The 22736-nt window shown below is 43.0% G+C and overlaps 1 protein-coding gene across 2 annotated transcripts in view; it reads left to right on the forward strand.

The window, feature by feature from the left end:
* Positions 1–22736, forward strand: part of MAP7D2 (MAP7 domain containing 2) — a 151878-nt gene that overhangs the window by 114259 nt on the left and 14883 nt on the right. For both annotated transcript variants that reach the window (XM_040423667.1, XM_040423668.1), the window contains exons 6-10: positions 6279–6404; positions 8430–8581; positions 11380–11501; positions 19225–19454; positions 21748–21880. In XM_040423667.1, the coding sequence (XP_040279601.1) occupies positions 6279–6404; positions 8430–8581; positions 11380–11501; positions 19225–19454; positions 21748–21880 (763 nt within the window). The remainder of the gene's footprint in view (positions 1–6278; positions 6405–8429; positions 8582–11379; positions 11502–19224; positions 19455–21747; positions 21881–22736) is intronic.

The following is a 22736-nucleotide window of genomic DNA, read 5'->3' on the forward strand; positions in this document are numbered from 1 at the left end:
CGTGGCACTCTTTTGAAGAAAAGTATCCATGAATTTTGTGCTGAACATGCAAAAAGGGTAGTAATGAAAATCTATTTTTCCAAAACGCTGGAATTTCTATTAAATCGAAGGTAGAAGTTCCTGTTTACAAGAGTATACATGGTAATCCCCTGACAGGTTGCCACAATATCCACAAGACAAAACTTCTATGTGGTTTGCTATGATGTTATTTTAAGCATCTCCACTAGATGGCACCATACCATAACATACAGTAGTTCTTTGGAGCCGCGGGATCTTGCTAAACATCACCAGCTTTAAAAATGTGTCAGGATGCATAAATGTCACACTGTGGGTGGATAAGAATTATATGGCTATAGAAAACACTTGGAAAACAGAAATGAATATCTACAGTTGCATCTCAAAAAATCTGAATATCATCAAAAAGTTAATTTATTTCAGTTGTTCAATTCAAAAAGTGAAATTCATATATGACAGGGCTTGACAAATTTCCTTGGAATCTAGGAGCCAGCTAAAAAAGTTAGGAGCCAGGCGGAGCCGCGTCATAAAATCTATATTGCGATATAATTTTAAGCATGTATATCGCAATATATTGTTTTCTATATTTGAGGGGGGGGGGGGGGTGTTTAAACTTTTTTTTTTTTTACTTTATTTAATAACTATTAGCCTCCTTAAGGGCTAGAACCCTTGTCATATTCACCCTAATAGAGCTCTATTAGGGTGAATAGGACTTTACACTCTCCCTGCTGTCCTGTGCTTTGTGCACACAACAGCAGGGAGATGACCATGGCAGCCAGCCTCTGATCAGCCCCCCCCAGCCTCTGATCAGCCCCCCCCCCCAGCCTCTGATCAGCCCCTCCAGCCTCTAATCAGCCCCTCCAGCCTCTAATCAGCCCCTCTAGCCTCTGATCAGCCCCTCTAGCCTCTGATCAGCCCCTCTAGCCTCTGATCAGCCCCTCTAGCCTCTGATCAGCCCCTCCAGCCTCTGATCAGCCCCTCCAGCCTCTGATCAGCCCCTCCAGCCTCTGATCAGCCCCCCTCCAGCCTCTCATAGGTCTGTGCGGCGCATTGCTAATGCTATAAGCATAGCAATGAGCCGCACAGACAGAAGAAAGAGCGCCCGGCGGCCACGGCGCACGTGAGTATAATGCTGCTCACTAACATACCATCGCAGCCAGGACTTCAGTAGCGTGACTCCCGGCTGCCATGGTAACCGATCGGAGCCCCAGCATTACACTGCTGGGACTCCGATCGGAACTGCCCACTGCCACCAATGCAGAGAGTCGAGACTGAAGAACCCGGCCCCCGACCTCTGACAGGACACTGTGATCCACGCGAATAACCCCTCAACTGAGGGGTTAATCGCGCGGATCACAGCGTGCAGTCATAGGGGCCGGGATATGGCCGGCACATTCATTGGTGGCGCAGTGGCCACAGTCCCTCCCCTCCTCCTCCTACCCGGTTCTTAGTGGCCAGCGGCAGCCGCGCACAGTGGGGAGGGAGGGACTCCTCTCCTCCACTGTGCCGGCTCAGGAAACCATGGTGCGCGCCGAGAGCGCATCTTTGAAAACGGGCTGACAAATACCCAAGCGCCAGGACCAAATTCCTGGTCGCCATGGCGACCTGGCGCCCGGGATTTGTCGAGCCCTGATATATGATAATTCATTACACACAGAATGATCTATTACAACTATTTATTTCCTTTAATATTGATTATTACAGCTAATGAAAACCCAAAAGTAAGTATATTGTGAAAAAGTTCAATATTGTAGACTCATGGTGTCGCACTTTGATCAGATAATCAACAGAAAACATCTGCAAAGGTTTTCTAAGCTTTTAAATTGTCCCTCAGTCTGGTTCAGTAGGCTACACAATGATGGGTAAGACTGCTGACTTGACAGATGTCCAGAAGACATTGTCACCCTCCACAAGGAGGAGAAGCCTCTAAAGGTCACAGTGAAGCTGGCTGCTCAGAACGCTGTATCCAAGAATATTAATGGGAAGTTGAGTGGAAGGAAAAAGTGTGGTAGATACAGGTGCACAAGCAGCAGGGATAACCTCAGCCTTGGAAGGATTGTCAAGAAAAGGCCATTCAAGAATTTGAGGGAGAGTCACAAGGGGTGGACTGCAGCTGGAGTCAGTGCTTCAAGAGCCACCACACACAGACGTATCCTAGACATGGGCAAAAGCTGTCACCTTCCTTGTGTCAAGCCACTCGTGATCCAGAATTGCCTTACCTGGGATAAGGAGAAAAAGCACTGGACTGTTGCTCAGTAGTCCAGAGTCCTGTTTTCAGATGAAAGTAAATTTTGCATTTCATTTGGAAATCAAGGTCCCAGAGTCTGGAGGAAGAGTGGAAAGGCACACAATGCCAGTTGAGGTCCAGTGTGACTTTTCCAGTGAGTGATGGTTTGAGGAGCCATGTCATCTGCTGGTGTTCGTCCATTGTGTTATATTAAGTGCAAAGTCAGCTCAGCCATCTACCAGGAAATTTTAGAGCCCTTCATGCTTCTCTCTGCTGACAAGCTTCATGGAGATGGTGATTTCATTTCCCACATTTTCCAGCAGGACTTGGCACCTGCCCACACTGCCAAAAGTACCAATACCTGGTTTAATAACCATGGTATCACTGTGCTTGATTGGCCAGCAAACCCGCCTGACCTAAACCTACAGAATCTGAGGTATTGTCAAGAGGAAGATGAGACACCAGACCCAACAATGCAGACAAGCTGAAGACCGCTATCAAAGCAAACTGGGCTTCATAACACCTTAGTGGTGCCACAGGCTGATCACCTCCATGCCATGCCGCATTGATGCAGTAATTCATACAAAAGGAGCCCCGACCAGGTATTGAGTGCATGTACCAGACCAACTTTTCACTAAGCCAATATTTCTGTATTAAATTTTTTATTTTTTTTATTGGTCTTATGTTATAATCTCATTTTCTAAGATACTGACTTTTGGGTTTTCATTAGCTGTAAGAAATAAAGGCTTGAAATCGATCCCTCTGTGTGTAATGAATCTATAGAATATAGGAGTTTCACTTTTTGAATTGAATTACTGAAATAAATTAGCTTTTTGATGTATATACTAATTTATTGAGACATAGATATCCATCTTAATTGTATTGATCCCATGAACAGGATAGTCAGCGTGTCTAGAAATTTGCCACTGGCAGTTTACTTTTTGGTTTGCTTTCTATGGATATCTATAAATGTTCTTATTGTCTGGCTATAAAACAATCATCAAGTTCTTTATTTTTCCCTTGACTCCATATAATGAGAAGGTTCCCCCAAAAATCACATCACTTTACCCCTTGTAATCCTTCATTTGCTAGCCACAAACCTGTAAGAGCATATTAACGTAAGCCTGCGTCACGGTTAGGACTCATTCAGACGGCCGTATGCTGTCCGCAAAAATACTGAATGCTATCCGTTTTTTTTGCGGATCCGCAAAAAAAATGAAACATGTCCTTTACTTGTCCGTGAAAATCAGGACATGGCCCCATTGAAGTCTATGGGTCCGCAAAAATACTGAATGCTATCCGTTTTTTTGCAGATCCGTTTTTTTGCGGATCCGCAAAAAAACGGATAGCATTCAGTATTTTTGCGGACAGCATACGGCCGTCTGAATGAGCCCTTATAATGTGATGTAAAGGTTTGAGGGGGTTGTGTAATGTAATCCAAGCATTCCCCCTCATTACAGCACCCAGGTGAGTTATCAAGGGGGGAAGGCTTTAATTTAACACATAGCAATTGTTACCGCTCTCATCAACAATAGCGATGGTATTGATTGTCCTAGATATATACATAGATGTACAGTGTATATGCATAGATCCGAATGTGTAATTCAAAGTCATATAATGTAAAAATTCTATGGGGACAAGACGTTACATGATCTTCTGACTTAAAAGGGTTTCTGTCATCAGAAAAATGGGTATTAACCTGTCGGACATTAGCGATGTGCTAATGTCAGCTGAACCTAACTATATTAGTCCCATGTCACTATGTGCCGCCGTTATTTAGAAAACAAACTTTTATAATATGCAAATGAGCCTCTAGGGGGGGTGTTGCACCTGCTCCTAGAGGCTCAGTTCGCTTACCTCTTTCCACGCCCTTCTACACTTGATTGACAGGGCCAGGCCAGTATTGGTCTCCTGTCTGCCAGAGAAATCCCCCCGCCTGCGCCGTCTCGTTCAGTATTCGGCACAGGCGCAGTGAGGGAAGGACGTTCGCCAACAGCCGGCTTCCTCACTGCGCCTGCGCGAGATTTCCCCGGCAGACAGGAGACCAATGCTGGCCTGGCCCTGTCAATTAAGACAGAAGGGTGTGGAAATGAGGTGGATGAACGGAGCCTCTAGGAGCAGGTGCAACCCCCCCCCCCCCCCCCCCGCTCCTAGAGGCTCATTTGCATATTATAAAAGTTCGTTTTTCTACTTAACGGCGGCACATAGTGACATGGGACTAATATAGTTATGTTCAGCTGACATTAGCACATCGCTAATGTCAGCCAGGTTAACGTAATACCCATTTTTCTGATGACAGAAACCCTTTAATTTCCCAAAATGTGTTTCTGTTCTTCGAGACCAGTTAGTCTTTCGGCTCACAGTAGCGTAACCAGATCTTTACACTTGGCATGTAACGCATGACCTTGACTAGCGGAGTCGGATGTGTCGCAGTGCTCGATATTACTTGGTGCTGTGCAGCAGACTGAATAAAAAGATCGAGGGGAGCACGTGTAGGTGCCAAAGCTGCAGTACATCTTTCTGGACCAATTACAAAGACACGGCATGCTGCTGTGATAAGGATTAGCATTGTTGACGCTGCACAACCTTTGCTGATTAAGATGTTTATTCCTGGAGGGGACATGCACCAAGTTCTCTAGAAATGGCACCATATATTAGGATGCACAGTGACTGAATCAGGGTCTGTGTGAGGAGGCTGCATGATTCATAGATTAGATTACATTAGATAGATAGATTAGATATAGAGTATCAGGGATGGCCAAACTGTGGCCCTCCAGCTGTTGTAAAACTACAACTCCCACCATGCCCTGCTGTAGGCTGATAGCTGTAGGCAGTGTGGGCATGCTGGGAGTTGTAGTTTTGCAACAGCTGGAGAGCCTCAGGTTGGCCATCCCTGGAGTAGGTAGGTAGATTGATAGATTCGGTAGACAGGAAAAGATATGTTCATGGCTAAATCACATATTTATTGTGTTGACCAGATAGACATACAGGGGCGGACAAGTCATCCTGGAGAAGAAAAAAAACTAAAAGTGGCCCCATGTCGTAGAAGGATCCTTACTGACAGAAGGTGGGGCAGCACAAGTAGGCAGGGCTAGCAGTACCGTAGTGCAGCTCACAGAACCAAGTACCACAGTGCATCATAGAATATTGCTGCCCTTGTCGCAGTATTTAACTCTATCACTGTGCTAATGATGGTGACAGTTGAATTAATTCTGGAGGGCGCCTGTGACTACCGGCCTGAGGCATAAGTACCTGCTGCTCCTACATTTAAAGGGGTTGTCTCACTTCAGTAAGTAGCATTTATTATGTAGAGAAAGTTAATGCAAGCAACTTACTAATGTATTGTGATTGTCCATATTGCCTCCTTTGCTGGCTAGATTCGTTTTTCCATCACACTATACACTGCTCGTTTCCATGGTTACAGACTACCCTGCAACCCAGCATCAGTGGCCGTGCTTGCACAATATAGGAAAAAGAAATGGCCTATGTGCACTCCCATGGTCCTGGCCACCAGAGAGGCTGACACTTTTTCCTACAGTGTACAAGCACGACCACTACTGATGGATTTGAGGATGGTCTGTAACCATGGAAACGAGCAGTGTATAACGTGATGGGAAAATGAATCCCGCCAGCAAAGGAAGCAATATGGATAATAACAATACATTAGTAAGTGGCTTGTATTAACTTTCTCGACATGATAAATGCCACTTGCTGAAGTGAGACGACCCCTTTAATGCTGAGGGCATCAGATCGTTATGTACCCAGCCGGCAGCGACGAGGAGGGTCTATGTCCAGTCTGCCCCTGGCCCTATACAAACAGCACGTCTCAGGGGTCTGCATACTGCCAGTGTGGTGTGAAATAACAGTGCCGCCTCTCTTGGTTTTATTTGTAATCTCATTTTTACATCTTTATTTTCATTTTCCATCATTACTTTTATTTTATTTCCATCCAGATATCATTGTTTAACCCATTGTGTTTCATTTATTTATTTATTTATTTATTTTAACATTCATTACTTTGCTTCCATCCTTTTAGCCCATCGCATGTACCTTAGTCCCATGGAAAATTTCCTAGTCAGTCGCTTGCTCACACCAACACATTCTTCCTTAGTCAGAAGCAGGAGTACAGCCATGCTTCACGAATCCTGTGATTCCATGTCAGGTAATATGGGATGGAAATCGGCGTATTATTGTGTAGAAATGATGGTGGCCTCATCACAATGATTTCGATGGATGCAGAGGATGATGCACAGCATCAACAGCAAAAACTATACGATATGTGCATTCGTAGGGTTAGATCTTTTTAAGAAAAATAGTAGGTGACAAAAAAAAAACACCTATTCATATAATGAAAATGCCATTTCTGGGGAATGGAGTCCACCTGCCCCTCCTGGATGTGGGGAGAGCGTATGCTGGTGTAGTATATGTCCTTCTTAAATTTTGGGGGTAGTGGAGATCTGGTCATGTTATCAGTAGTGTGTTCTGAGAGTTGCAAAAGAAGATTATACAAAAATATTTCTACTTGATACATTAAAATGGCCTCATATGGAATCGGACAGGAGGTTTGCCACCAAAATCACAGAAGTCATTTTCACACTTTGAGTTACTGGATATTTCCTATAGTTAACTCGCATATTAATGCATTCATTTTACTTCTATTCATTCATTGATTCTTTTTTTTTTTATTCACATTTGTTACATTCGATTTTTTATTTTTTTTTACCCCGCCAAGCTCTGTTCATACTGCTGTTGTACGTTCCATTTTTTATAATCTCCATAATGGATCCCATTGCATTATTCTAATCTGCCCATTAAAAATTCACTCAAACCTGATGGAACTCAACCTAATGCTATTGTGAACATGACAAAACAAATTCCTTAACTTATTGCAAACATTTTTGCAAATAAAGATGCATATTGTCACCTGTCACTTAGAAATGTTGGTAATGAAGTGGACTCTTTCTGCCCCGTTGTCCTCAGAATAGTCCTTTTGTAAGGCATCAGTGAAACCTCTATGCATCCTTAGATGTCCCACACACTACTGGGGTTTATGGGATGTATAGCCATCTTACAGAAGATCGGTCATCAGACTATGACGCCCAGTTTAAAGGGAGCCTATCACCTCCAAAATGAACTAAGCGTACTGCCATGTAGGGTAGGTGCTCCGAAACACAACCACATTTTTCTTTTTAAAATCGGTTCCTCTAATCCTGAGTAATTGTTCTTTTTATTTTTATAATATTTTTATTTATAAAGTTTTTGGAAGACCGTGGTAACTGGGAGGGGGGGCGGGGGCGCTCTGTTCAGCATCACTTCCAGCTCCAAAATCACAGGGACTGTCGAGCAGTACAGTGAGGCATTGGGTGGTGGTATAGCAGAGCAGTGGTGCATAAAATAAAGTGGAAGCCATGTTTGCTAAAAAAAAAAATAACTCAAAGAAGCTTTTCTCAGGATTAGAGGACCAGATTTTCACACAAGCCATATGGTTATATTTCAGGGCCTCTACCCTACATGGCGGTAGGCTTACTTGGAAACTGATTTTAGAGGTGGAAGACTCCCTTTAACTGCAGCACAGTATGAGACATGTCCACTATCCTGGTAACCCAAAGGCACAAAGAAATATTGTGATGAAAGAATACCAGTCTGCAATATTGATTATGGGTGCTCCCCACGCCCCTTGCAGGAGTGATTGAAGGCCTGTCTGTGTCGGTATGTATTCCTAAAGCCTTTCAATCACTGCTGAGCGGGGAAGGGGAGATGGGAGAAGTGCTCCCATTGTGAGTACGCTACATATTTCTTCATGCCTTTTGGACGGGTAGGAGAGAGAAACTTCCCTCCATACTATGTTGGCTACAAACAGTACAACGTAGACTGGTGACAGATCCTACCCAGTGGATAAACCAGAATTCCCTTTCCTGCATCAGGCACTTGTAGAATTTTCAGGTCTGATCAAAGTTTACACCTTACAGGTGCCTTGATTTTTAGTTCCAGATTTGTACCCAAGCCTATCGGTAACATCTTTATACTTGGTGATGAAAATGCTAGGTTTGTGTTTCCCATGATGTGATGAGCTTGTTACTAAAAAGAAGTATTGACTTATGTATTGATGTTTCCCTTTTTCTTTATTCCTCTGAACCTCCTCCTATTTGCTCCTTTATTTCTTGCCCTTTATACTATAACTCTTTAGTCTTCCATGTGTGTCCTCGTGTAGCCTCTGCTAGCCCTCTTAAATCTCCTTTCAAATCTTCACCTGCTCGGAGTACTGATAGAAGGAAGACTTTAACGTCGCCTAATGGAGCAGAAGGAACTAATGCACTCAGGTCTCCAGAGTCGAAGCAAGTATGTGATCCTTTTCTAACCACAAGCCTTCAGGTTGTTTATTTTCAGATACCTCCATTAAGACTGGGAAACAATCCAGCCATCACAAAGAATCCGTAACCCCTCCTGACATGTCTGTTAGTAAGTACATGCACACTCCAGGTAATAACATCTCTGGAGCATCTATTTCTGTGCTATTGTGCCATTCCTTTACTATTTCTCCTAGACTTTTATGAATGAGTTTCCAAAAGCCTTAAGTAAAGGTGCAACTGGGTGTTACCAGTTGTGGGTGTGTCCCTGCACAGTTTGATACTATCCAGTCAGTGCTGCGAGTGTCAGACTGTGCAGGGACACGCCTCTAACTGGTAACTGCCATCTGGACCTTTACTGCTGATTGCCGGCAACTCATTTGTAACTTCTATCAGGAATAGTAAAGGAATGGTACAACATAGTCATAAGACTAGATGATCCAGAATTGTTACCATATGGGGAATGCAAGTAGTTACAAAAACAGACATGTCCGGAGACGTGACAGGTCCTCTTTAAAATGTTAAAGGAGTTGTCTCACTTCGGAAAATGGCATTTATGTATTGTGATTGTCCATATTGCCTCCTTTGCTGGCTTGATTTATTTTTCCATCATATTATACACTGTTCGTATCAGGGGTTATGACTACGCTGCAATCCAGCAGCCATGGCTGTGCTTACACTATATAGGGAAAAGCGCAGGCCTTTGTGGTGGCCAGGACCATGGGAGCACCCATAGGCGTGCATGCGCAACAGCTCTCGGCCACCTTGTATCTGCGCTGCAGCGGTGGCCGTAACCTCTGGATGCAAGCAGTGTATAATGTGATGGGAAAATGAATAAAGCCAGCAAAGGAGGCAATATGGACAATCACGATACAATAGTAAGTGCCTTGTATTAACTCTGTCTACATAATAAATGCCATTTGCAGAAGTAAGACAACCCCTTTTGAGGGAGTAGGGGTTGTTTATGGTGACGATAACATTATACTAGTGTTAATGATGTAACCCATTATGACCAGAAATGTAAAGGTTCACTTGGCAGGTGCTGTGACCAGTATATACAGAAGTCAAGCAAAACGGATGATAAAATCTAAAACATCAAATTGTAAAATTGACCATCCATATGCTTTAAAGCTTGTAAAAGAGATTTCTCTAATTCCCAGTCTTATTAGACAATCCCATTAACTAATGAACTGAATCATAAAGCCAGCCCCCTTCATCATGTCACCAACACACAGGGAGGGGGATGAAGCTCCCTGCTGTGTTGCAACGTCAAAGCCGCAGGAAAAGCACAGAAACCTCGGGAAGCCGTGGACTGGGATTGAAATTCCCCTTTAAGCAGGGCAACCAATCTGAACAGGCAGAGCTACAGTGTAAACTACATGGGAAGCCTCTGAGCTGGATTTTTTTTAATACTCCAGACTCCTATTAGGCAACAGATCTAAAGTATAATCCCTAATTATAGCTGTTCCTAAAGAATCAGAGCTGACAAGCAGCCACCATTAAATAAAAAGGAGCAGGAAAACTCCATATTTTCTTTGTTTTAACAGACCACAGCAGAACATCCATGTGGATGGGGATGCAGTGTGCATTTTTGAACATCTTCTGACCTTCAAGTCATTCAGAAGATGTTATTGGGAAGGGTCTGTCCTCGATAGAACCTTGGCTTGGCTTCACTTGATGTTTGCTATACCTCAGAATGAAAATAGTGTCACTCTCTTTGAACTCAATGAAACATTAAAGTGGATGTCTGACAAAAGATAAGCCTCCTTGCTGTGACCTAAATTAATTTACTAATATTCTTTGATTTTTCACATCTATATAAACCACTTGATTTCAATCCCAGTCCACGGCTTCCTGAGGTTTCTGTGCTTTTGCTGGAGCCTTGACGTTGCGACACAGCAGGGAGCTTCATCCCCCTCCCTGTGTGTTGGTGACCTGATGAAGGGGGCTGGCTTTATGATTCAGTTCATTAGTTAACTGGATTGTTCGAGATAATTAAAAATTTAGAACAAGTCCTTCAATAAGCTAAAAAGTTTGTACTCGCACTACTCCTGATAATAAAAGCTCCACAAACGGATTCCCTTTCAAGGTGTTATCTGGGTAAAGATAATGGTGACCTATCCTTAGGATAGGTCATCATTATCACATCGACGGGTCCGAGTACCAGCACCCCCATCGATCAGCTGCTTCAGGGAGCCGCAGCGCTCGACGTCGGCTTTCCAAGCCCAGCGCTGTACATCATATAGCAGCTCAGCCCTATTGACTTGAATGGGGCTGAGCTGCAACTAGGCCACGTGACCAATGTACGGTGATGTCACTGGCCTAGGAAGAGGCAGTGGCGCTCACGGAGCTCTGGCATCTTCTTACAAAGCTTCAGTAAGCGCAGTGGCCTCTATACGATGTACACTTGGAAAGCTGCCGGGAGCACTCGCCAGAGCTCCGGTAAGTGCAGCGGTTCCCTGAAACAGTAGATGTGGACCCCCACCGATATGAAAGTGATGACCTATCCTGAGAATATGTCATAATTACCTTTTACCAGGATAACCCCTTTAAAGAGGTACTTCCCCTTATGACATATCAGCAATTATATATTAAACATCAAGTGGGTTTTGGATGTATGAACTCTTTTTGTTGAGGAACATAGTGTCCTTTGTGGCATTTAGAATCATTTGTGGTTATCAGTAACGATTAGGGGTGTATGTTGCGCAGTATTTAATGAGTGTTGCTTTTATTATAATGTATTATCATTATTACCTCTCTAATGTTCTTTTATTTTGTCTAATATTGTAGCCAGAAAAGTTAAAGAAAGAAAAACGATCGTCAACTCCTGTCCCAGCCTTAGGTAGTCCAATTCGAAGGCCTGAGTCTCCTGCAACATTTTCCAAGAAATCATCTTCTCCTGCAACGCCAAAGTATGAATAATAATATAGTGTATTTTCCTATGATGAGTCTATGGATCATACTCATCTGTACCGACTACTTGTATGTAGCTTCAAGTATTATTACTGAAGGTATTATCCTACATTATACTCTTACTCACATGCCTGTACAAAGAGGTATGTCCCAGGTAAAGAGAGAAAAGTCAGACTTTTTAACAAGCCTTGGAACATGACAACAGAAAATAGCCAAGTCAAATATCCATCTGTAGACAGCTGTTTCGGGGTGCTTGCCCCTCATCAGTACAGAGTAGGATTCTGGCTGGCTGAGTGCGATGCACTGAATGCCTAGAATTGTACTCCATACTGATGAGGGGCAAGCACCCCGAAACAGCTGTCTACAGATGGATATTTGACTTGGCTATTTTCCCTTCTCATGTTCCAAGGTAGGGCTGAAACGATTACTCGATTGAATCGAGTAATTCGACACAAAATAATCCTCAATGCAAATTTTTTTGCATCGAGGATTCGTTTGTCTCATGTTACCACAGAGCGGCAGTGAAACGCTTGCTATTACTCACCGCTCTGTGGTCACCCGCTGGCCCGTACCACGCTGCATCCTCCAGCTTCATCGCCAACCTCCCCAATGGCTACATAACCGACCTGCAGCGCCCCGAGCCCCCCCAGATGCCCCCACCCACCGGGCTAGGCAGAGCGGCGGGCTTCTTTTCTATCACAAATGTGGTCAAACAGACGGCGGCCTCGTCGGGTATGGGGGAGAAGAGTGCAAGGGGCCCCGGGAGGAAGACCTTCACCTGCAGGGGCCCCGATGTACACAAGGTGTCCCCTGAGACAGTGCATTAGGTTCCGCATAGACTGGGGGGAGCCCCTGGATTATGTCAGCTGTGGGGTCCCCAGCTCCCCCCAATGTACTGGTGTGCAAACTGGTTTACATTCCACAGGGACTGGGGGGACTCCCTGTTTAATGTTAGGGTTCCCCAAATGTATGCAAATTATTTATTTATATTCCACATCCTGTATTCTAGGGGCCCCTGTGTTAGATTGCCATAGGGTCCCCCAAAAACTATATGGAAAATATATTATGTCATGTACACAGGGGCCCCTGTGTTAGATTGCCATGGGACCCCCAGCAAAATATATGGAAATTATATTATTGCTTTATATGTCATGTAGACAGAGGGCCCTGTATATGATCGCCATAGGGTCCCCAGCTCGCTCCCTAATAATATAAATAAATAAATATATATATATATATATATATATATATAGAAACAAAAAAGAAAAAAAGCAGCACACAATTCACCGGGTGCAAAACAATCCTCCTGGGGACCTGCGACCAAGATCCCAAATTGTATAGAAAGCGAAAGAAGGCAGCACTCCAAATAAACTTGAAAAAAGTGGGCGGTTTATTCACTCATTCAGCGACGTTTCAGCTCTCTCAATGGAGCCTTTTTCCAGCTGAGTAACATGTGCCAAATTACATATATAAATAGTGCAAGTAATTACCAGAATACAAATTGGTACATCATATAATAAAGTGCAAATGCATACAAATTACAATCGCATTACAGATATAAATACCATGGTGTCATAATATAGTGAAATTACAATGTAAAAAAATCTTAAAAAATTCACAGTATGATATCTCCGGTGTACAATCTTCAGAATACCATAATCATCAATCAAGTCTGTGACAGTGAACAAAGGTGTATAGCATAATATAACAATCAAAAAATTAAAAACCTTTGAATGAATCACTTGCGGCTGAATAGACCTGGTGGAATCTGTTGGCGTCCGGAAGACTCAACGGCGCATGCGCCGCCTCATCCGCTATCGCGAGAATCACAAAGTTAATGTGTGGTATAACAACCACATCCAAAATGGCCGCTTCAGAACTTTACTCTAGGGCGCATGCGCATGCCAGTAATAACGCCCATATATATTTGACAGACACTTATACAGTGTCAGAGCGCCGCAGTATCTAGCAGAAAACAGCTGATCCATATATCGGAGGCCGGCGAATCAACGTCGGTCGCCAATAGGATATCTGTATCAGCGGGACAGCCCGGTCTTCACACCGTTAATCTCCCGCTGTCCAGAATAACAGCCAATCCGCTCCATGTCCCTTACAGCTGCACAGTAGTAAACCGCTGTGTATCAACGGAAGGGACACGGACAAGACTGCATCGGGGCTCATCATATCAGTTTATTAACAATAAATAATAAATATGTCAGTGCCAACCGTCTGTGACAGTGCCACTCAAGTCCCAAAGGGGGCTAGAGTCGCACTATATATCAGACAGGGGCTGACGTCAGATGCCAGTTATACATATTGAAAAAAATAAAAAGAAGGACCGCCAACATAGTTCCTCCGGTATTCGCCTTACGTGAACATTCCTGCTTTTATACTTCAATATAATATCCTATAGGAAAAAAAGAAAAAATTAGTTAATATATAGCACATGTTGTTTTCCATGAACACCATCAAACTAGAGAAAACATACATAAAATCAATGGCTAGATCACCCTAAATTCCACATTTAGGCCATGAGGCCTCAAAGTGCCTAGTGTGTAGATCCAGTATAGCTCACGTTTTTTCAATGTTTTTATCCGGTCACCACCTCGCCTAGAGGGAGATATTTGTTCTAAAATTCTAAATCGTAGATCATCCTGTGTATGTTTGACTTCAGTAAAGTGCTTGGACACTGGAAGGTCCATTTTTTGCTTTCTGATCGAGTATCGATGTTGGTTAAGACGGGTTTTGACATCCCATGTGGTCTCCCCAACATATAGGAGACCACATGGGATGTCAAAACCCGTCTTAACCAACATCGATACTCGATCAGAAAGCAAAAAATGGACCTTCCAGTGTCCAAGCACTTTACTGAAGTCAAACATACACAGGATGATCTACGATTTAGAATTTTAGAACAAATATCTCCCTCTAGGCGAGGTGGTGACAGGATAAAAACATTGAAAAAACGTGAGCTATACTGGATCTACACACTAGGCACTTTGAGGCCTCATGGCCTAAATGTGGAATTTAGGGTGATCTAGCCATTGATTTTATGTATGTTTTCTCTAGTTTGATGGTGTTCATGGAAAACAACATGTGCTATATATTAACTAATTTTTTCTTTTTTTCCTATAGGATATTATATTGAAGTATAAAAGCAGGAATGTTCACGTAAGGCGAATACCGGAGGAACTATGTTGGCGGTCCTTCTTTTTATTTTTTTCAATATGTATAACTGGCATCTGACGTCAGCCCCTGTCTGATATATAGTGCGACTCTAGCCCCCTTTGGGACTTGAGTGGCACTGTCACAGACGGTTGGCACTGACATATTTATTATTTATTGTTAATAAACTGATATGATGAGCCCCGATGCAGTCTTGTCCGTGTCCCTTCCGTTGATACACAGCGGTTTACTACTGTGCAGCTGTAAGGGACATGGAGCGGATTGGCTGTTATTCTGGACAGCGGGAGATTAACGGTGTGAAGACCGGGCTGTCCCGCTGATACAGATATCCTATTGGCGACCGACGTTGATTCGCCGGCCTCCGATATATGGATCAGCTGTTTTCTGCTAGATACTGCGGCGCTCTGACACTGTATAAGTGTCTGTCAAATATATATGGGCGTTATTACTGGCATGCGCATGCGCCCTAGAGTAAAGTTCTGAAGCGGCCATTTTGGATGTGGTTGTTATACCACACATTAACTTTGTGATTCTCGCGATAGCGGATGAGGCGGCGCATGCGCCGTTGAGTCTTCCGGACGCCAACAGATTCCACCAGGTCTATTCAGCCGCAAGTGATTCATTCAAAGGTTTTTAATTTTTTGATTGTTATATTATGCTATACACCTTTGTTCACTGTCACAGACTTGATTGATGATTATGGTATTCTGAAGATTGTACACCGGAGATATCATACTGTGAATTTTTTAAGATTTTTTTACATTGTAATTTCACTATATTATGACACCATGGTATTTATATCTGTAATGCGATTGTAATTTGTATGCATTTGCACTTTATTATATGATGTACCAATTTGTATTCTGGTAATTACTTGCACTATTTATATATGTAATTTGGCACATGTTACTCAGCTGGAAAAAGGCTCCATTGAGAGAGCTGAAACGTCGCTGAATGAGTGATATACATATACACATCTCTCTCGAAATTATTGCTCTATATGTGATGTAGATGGGGGTGCCCCTGGTGTACAGGATCTCCCAAACTGACTGGAGAGTTCCCCTATAATGAGACCTCCTACACCATGTCCTTGTAATGTCTCCCAGTCACTGCTGGTACGATATGTACTGTAGTATATATGACGGGGATCCACGTGTGTACGTTTATGTTGTATACACGCACATAGATATAATATACATAATGCTGCGTCTCTTCAGGAATGTGACCTCTCGGAGAGAACTGTTGCGTTATGGAAAGTGCTGAGAGTATAATGTGTCATATGTGATACGCTGACAGATGTAACATGTATATAGAGATGGTATTTTTTTTTACTGATATACACTGCGTGCAGAATTATTCGGCAAATGAGTATTTTGACCACATCATCCTCTTTATGCATGTTGTCTTACTCCAAGCTGTATAGGCTCGAAAGCCTACTACCAATTAAGCATATAAGGTGATGTGCATCTCTGTAATGAGAAGGGGTGTGGTCTAATGACATCAACACCCTATATTAGGTGTGCATAATTATTAGGCAACTTCCTTTCTTTTGGCAAAATGGGTCAAAAGAAGGACTTGACAGGCTCAGAAAAGTCAAAAATAGTGAGATATCTTGCAGAGGGATGCAGCGCTCTTAAAATTGCAAAGCTTCTGAAGCGTGATCATCGAACAATCAAGCGTTTCATTCAAAATAGTCAACAGGGTCGCAAGAAGCGTGTGGAAAAACCAAGGCGCAAAATAACTGCCCATGAACTGAGAAAAGTCAAGCGTGCAGCTGCCAAGATGCCACTTGCCACCAGTTTGGCCATATTTCAGAGCTGCAACATCACTGGAGTGCCCAAAAGCACAAGGTGTGCAATACTCAGAGACATGGCCAAGGTAAGAAAGGCTGAAAGACGACCACCACTGAACAAGACACACAAGCTGAAACGTCAAGACTGGGCCAAGAAATATCTCAAGACTGATTTTTCTAAGGTTTTATGGACTGATGAAATGAGAGTGAGTCTTGATGGGCCACATGGATGGGCCCGTGGCTGGATTGGTAAAGGGCAGAGAGCTCCAGTCCGACTCAGACGCCAGCAAGGTGGAGGTGGAGTACTGGTTTGGGCTGGTATCATCAAAGATGAGCTTGTGGGGCCTTTTCGGGTTGAGGATGGAGTCAAGCTCAACTCCCAGTCCTACTGCCAGTTTCTGGAAGACACCTTCTTCAAGCAGTGGTACAGGAAGAAGTCTGCATCCTTCAAGAAAAACATGATTTTCATGCAGGACAATGCTCCATCACACGCGTCCAAGTACTCCACAGCGTGGCTGGCAAGAAAGGGTATAAAAGAAGAAAATCTAATGACATGGCCTCCTTGTTCACCTGATCTGAACCCCATTGAGAACCTGTGGTCCATCATCAAATGTGAGATTTACAAGGAGGGAAAACAGTACACCTCTCTGAACAGTGTCTGGGAGGCTGTGGTTGCTGCTGCACGCAATGTTGATGGTGAACAGATCAAAACACTGACAGAATCCATGGATGGCAGGCTTTTGAGTGTCCTTGCAAAGAAAGGTGGCTATATTGGTCACTGATTTGTTTTTGTTTTGTTTTTGAATGTCAGAAATGTATATTTGTGAATGTTGAGATGTTATATTGGTTTCACTGGTAAAAATAAATAATTGAAATGGGTATATATTTGTTTTTTGTTAAGTTGCCTAATAATTATGCACAGTAATAGTCACCTGCACACACAGATATCCCCCTAAAATAGCTAAAACTAAAAACAAACTAAAACTACTTCCAAAAATATTCAGCTTTGATATTAATGAGTTTTTTGGGTTCATTGAGAACATGGTTGTTGTTCAATAATAAAATTAATCCTCAAAAATACAACTTGCCTAATAATTCTGCACTCCCTGTATAATGTTGGTGACTAGGAATTTGTTGGCAAGCTGGTGGCACGGGGGGGGGGGGGGGTCTGATGAGTTTTTATAAAGAAAAACGTTCTCTTAATTAGTTTTTTGTTATTAGATTACTCGATTAATCGTAAAAAATTATCAATAGAATACTCGATTTCTAAAATAATCGTTTACTACAGCCCTAGTCAAAGGCTTTTTAAGAAGTCAGATTTTGATTCATACAGAGCCACCTTCAGAAGGTGACACCATTCAGATGGTTTTCTTTCTCTGGGAGATACCTCTTTGCATACTAATAATAAGTCTCCATACACAACTGGTCTCTTTAGTCCCCGTTCAGACAAGCGAGTCCCACGCATCGGACTCGCAGCGTGAGTATGCGAGAGCACCCGTCCTGACCTCCCAGCACTGACGAGTCGCATGGTATTATATTGATTTATGATGCTATGTAACCCTTAAAATTTTGGAATGTATTGCATAAAACTGACATAATGCTGTCAGTGTAATCCAATACATTCCAGGACTATAAGGGTTACATAGCATCATAAATTTATATAATGCTATGTAACCTGTCAGTGCTGGGAGATCAGGATGGGAGTCCGATGCGTGGAACTCGCTCATCTGAAAGGGGCCTTAAGGAGAGTAAGCACCCTGCCTAAACTCGCATACCTGGAGGACTTTCTTTCCTTTCTGTGAGTGGGCAGCAGCTTATCGAGCATCTGTCATCTCCCAGGATGAATTGCAATTAGTTTGTTAACCCCTTCCTCTCCTACATACAAAATAGTCCCGCACATATGGCCCCAAAGATACATATGGTATGTCTCCACAATTTCTTTATCCACCGTCTCTAGAGAGAAAGAGAAATTATTCTATGAATTTAGAAGTAGGGATGAAGGAATGTAAGGTGTATGGGTCACTTCACCTGCTTCACAATGAGAACACTACGCCAGTGCATCGGGAGGATAAACTGCAGGGGGTGCTGCCAGAGAGGACGATGTAATGTACATAAAAACTGAAGAATAGCATTTTTAGGGTTCATTCACACGTCCGCAACTGTTTTGCGGTCCGCAAATTGCACTATGATAGAAATGCCTTTTCTTCTCCCTGGCTGCGGACAAGAATAGGACATGTTGTATTTTTTTTGTGGGGCCGCGAAACGGAAGTGCAGATCCGGACCGCACACGTTGTCCAGACCCATTTTGCGGACATGTGAATGGACCCTTATTGCAATAATCATTTTAAATGCCCTATTGAATGCATAGTAATACTTCTCGTGGGATAACCCCTTTAAAGAGAAGCTGTCAACGCCCCTGAAATGTTGTCCTTGTTTTTATACCAATGCTGAAGCATTGTTTATTTAGGATTTAAGACTGGGTGTTCACACTGACGCAGTCAACACTGGTGCCCAGATTTCCTGATGCTGATTGCAGGGAGCAAAAAAATTTGTTTTCTTGGATGCTTCAGTATTAATTCAGTCTCCAGGCAACTTTACATATTATGCCTCATGTCCATAGCTCTCGAATTGCTAAACTCAAAGATGGGATTCTACCATACGCGATAAGACATCTTGGATGAATAAACCATTGGAGGGAGAATGTAGACTCACTTCAGTCTCACTTGGTATCTTTTCACTTTCAGATCACTTTCAAAATCTTACTCACAGTCTCCAGCTAGGAGCAGCAAGCAATACCCAGCGTCCCCTGTCAAGTCTAAGCCTAGTCCAAATCTCAGTCAGGATACACCAAAAAAGAAGGCTGAGAAACATCAAACATCTCCTAAAACAGAAGAACATCCAGTGGAGTCTAAAGCTGAACCTGCTAAACCTGACAAGACTACCTCCCCTGGAGAGAAGAAAGAAGCAAATGAAAGTCAGTGCTTAATAATCTCCTGTCAAGATAAGAAAAATTATTTCCAGTAGTAAACATTAATACAAGGGCTTCACGGTGTTAAAGAGGACCTTTCATTGGTCCAAACATTGCAAGATAATTATCAGGCTACATAGAGCGGCGCCTAGGGATCTCACTGCACTTACTATTATCCCTGGGCGCCACTCCGTTTGCCCGCTGTGTCCTCCGGTATCTTCACTGAATTGGTTCTACTAGGCGGAGTTTGCCCTGTTTCACCCTTGGCATTCCTTCTCCCAGGCTGTAGCGCTGTCCAATCGCAGCGCAGATCTCACAGCCTTGGAGGTTTTTTTTTTCTCCCAGGCTGTGAGATCTGCGCTGCGATTGGCCAGCGCTACAGCCTGGGAAAAGGAATGCCCAGGGTGAAACAGGGCAGACTCCACCTAGTCTAATCAATTCAGTGAAGATACCGGAATACACAGCTGGCGAATGGAGCGGCGCCCAGGGATAATAGTAAGTGCAGTGAGATCCCTGGGCGCAGCTCTATGTAGCCTGATAATTATCTTGCAATGTTTGGACCGATGAAAGGTCCTCTTTAAATTTGTAAGATTGCAGTTTTCTAAAGCATTCCCATGACCCTTTTATTGTAGAATGCTTTAGGGGTTGTCCGATTTTTTAAAAAATTCTAGGCACGAACATTCGCCCAGATTTACTAATGTGTCTGCGCCCTGAATCTGTCTAAAAAGTGACGCGAATTGTGCAATTTGGCACAACTAGGGTTTCTTCTCGCTTGACAAGGGTGTGGGGCTTAACAGGAAGGAGACGTGACTTCCCTGGAATGGGACAAGATGCACCGTTTTTGCTGTGGAATTTGAGTAAAATTTTGCCTCTAACTAAGCCAACCAATAGTTGATATGAAGTTAGACAGTAGTGTCTATCCCTGCACCATCATCCAGCCTGAACCACCGTGATTTATTAGGTGCATGTCTAGCTAGCCTGTTTAAGCTTCTGCCACCTACAAACTCCAGTGAGTCTGATAAAATTACAGAAGTCATGCTTACCCCCTTTTTCCCATGCTGCTTCCTGCACTGTGCTTTGGATCTCTCCACCAGAGTTTGTTCTCCTTAGTGCAGTGGTGATGTCTCATACACACCATGTTACTGCTGTAGCCATTCACTGGCCTGAGGCGTCACATGCCATATACTGCTGAAGCCAGTGATTGGCTGCACAGTGATCTGGTGTGTACAGGGCATTGCCGCTGCAGCCAGGAAGATGACATCAGTGCTGCAAGACTGGCAGGGGAGAAAGGTAGTCAGTCTGGCTTGTTTTTTATTTTATTGCACTCGTTGTTGCTGCCAGGTTTTTTATTTAACTCGGACAGCCCCTTTGAATGCCGATATAGCGGCAATGTTCCGACCTAACATATATAGCTGGGTCAGAATATTGGTTCTGTATACCATGATGACTTAAATATTGGGACCGGATGCTAATTCCTTTTTTCTATTAGGGAACAAGGATCAACACCATTGCTGCGGAAGCATAAATGCAAAGACTTGAACTGGTGCTGTCTATAAGTACTTCTTTGACAAACAAGGAAATGTCCACTATACACAAATAGAAAGAGACTTGTTAGTCAAGCCCAGTTGACCAGGGAGAAGCCAGAGGGCAGCCGCGCAGCTCTTTTTAAAACTTTTTTTTGCATTAGAAGACTCTGTTGATATTTCATGCTGCCCGGCAGCATGAAACTGATGGCAGGTTCCATTTCAGTGACAAAGACAAAACACCTTCAAGATTTTAAAAGATATAGGGGTATAAAGGGGTATATAACAAGGTGCAAAGAGACATACGAGAATTAGGCTTAGCTTACGTTATCTGGGGGAGCCCACTCTTGTATACTAATGCCCAGAGTGCCAGTGAGAGTAGAGCAGGTCCTGGACGCTAGAAATACCCATCAAGACTGTGTTCTTGAATTCCCAATTCTCTTACCAGTTAGTCATTATATGCCTATAGTTGTCTTAAGGAATTGCAAACCCCAAAATGATCTTGTACCTTAAACCAGTATACGAAATCCTCCATGTTACATCTAATGAGGGGTTTCGAGGCAGTGCATGAGACAGAGGTTCAAAGTCCTAATCAGCCTGGAGTATTCTGTAAAATTTATAGCACCTAAAGAACAATTTAAATATTCCTATATAATATAATTCCGCTAAAATAGTAAGGGTGCATTGTAAAATTTGAATGAATATCGGTTTACCAGCTTTTATTATTATTAATGGTAACACATTCAGATACTGATAATTTTCTATTCCTGTTTTAGGCTTCAGCAAGATGACTGCGGGTACAACTGATGCAGATGAGGCCACAAAAATCCTAGCTGAGAGAAGGCGTCAGGCTCGCCTGCAGAAGGAGCAGGAAGAGCAGGAGAGACATGAGCGCGAGGAAGCAGAAAGGTGCCTCAGTATTAATTATAGGCTCAGTATATTCTTATTCCTCTCCTGTTAGAGGATGGTTGAGGATCACTGGTTGATAATGCTGTAGAATCATGTAAACTTCTCTTATCCATTCTGAAAATAGTATATTTTCAACGGTGCAAAATATCAATATTCTTAGGGCTTGTCATTTTGTGCCGCTAAGCAGTGTCTTGCCTTACAGGATCTTTCTGTTAGATTGGACCATGTGCTTTTAGCTTTAGGAACTTTAGACACTACCACCGGTGACTCTTAACCTGTGTCATCTCAGACATTCCTTGTAACGCCACCTCTTGTATTCTAGGCTGTTTTTCTTACATAGCCCTCTATGTATTTTACAAAAGGGCTAGAATGAGATACTTGATGACAAAGTATTGTCAGTATTTTTGAATGTATTCACACAAATGACGAAACATTGTAATATATCTTATAACAGAAAAATTCTGTTCTGCACTTATCAGACCCCTTCTGCACTGAGCATTCACACTCAGTTTCCATCGGGTTTAGCAGCTCACTGAGGGATCAAGTTACATGCTTCCCATAACAGTCTACGGCAGGGATGGCCGACCTTACAGACACAGAGTCAGGAAAAAATAACTTGTGACTACCAGGAGCCACAAGCTATACATTTACACACAAGTCACCGTATTTTTTGCCCTATAAGATGCACCTAGGTTTTAGCCGAGAAAAATAAGAAAAAAAAATATTTTTAATCTGATCTGAGTTTTTTTTTTTTTCTTTTATTATTTTTCATTAGCAGAAAAGAAAAGAAAAATATATATTTTTCATCAGACCCCCCAATGCTCATCTGACCTAAGATAAGATCCCCAATCCTCAT

The sequence above is a fragment of the Bufo bufo genome, chromosome 3, assembly GCF_905171765.1.
Source record: "Bufo bufo chromosome 3, aBufBuf1.1, whole genome shotgun sequence".
In the NCBI taxonomy this organism is placed as follows: Eukaryota; Metazoa; Chordata; class Amphibia; order Anura; family Bufonidae; genus Bufo; species Bufo bufo.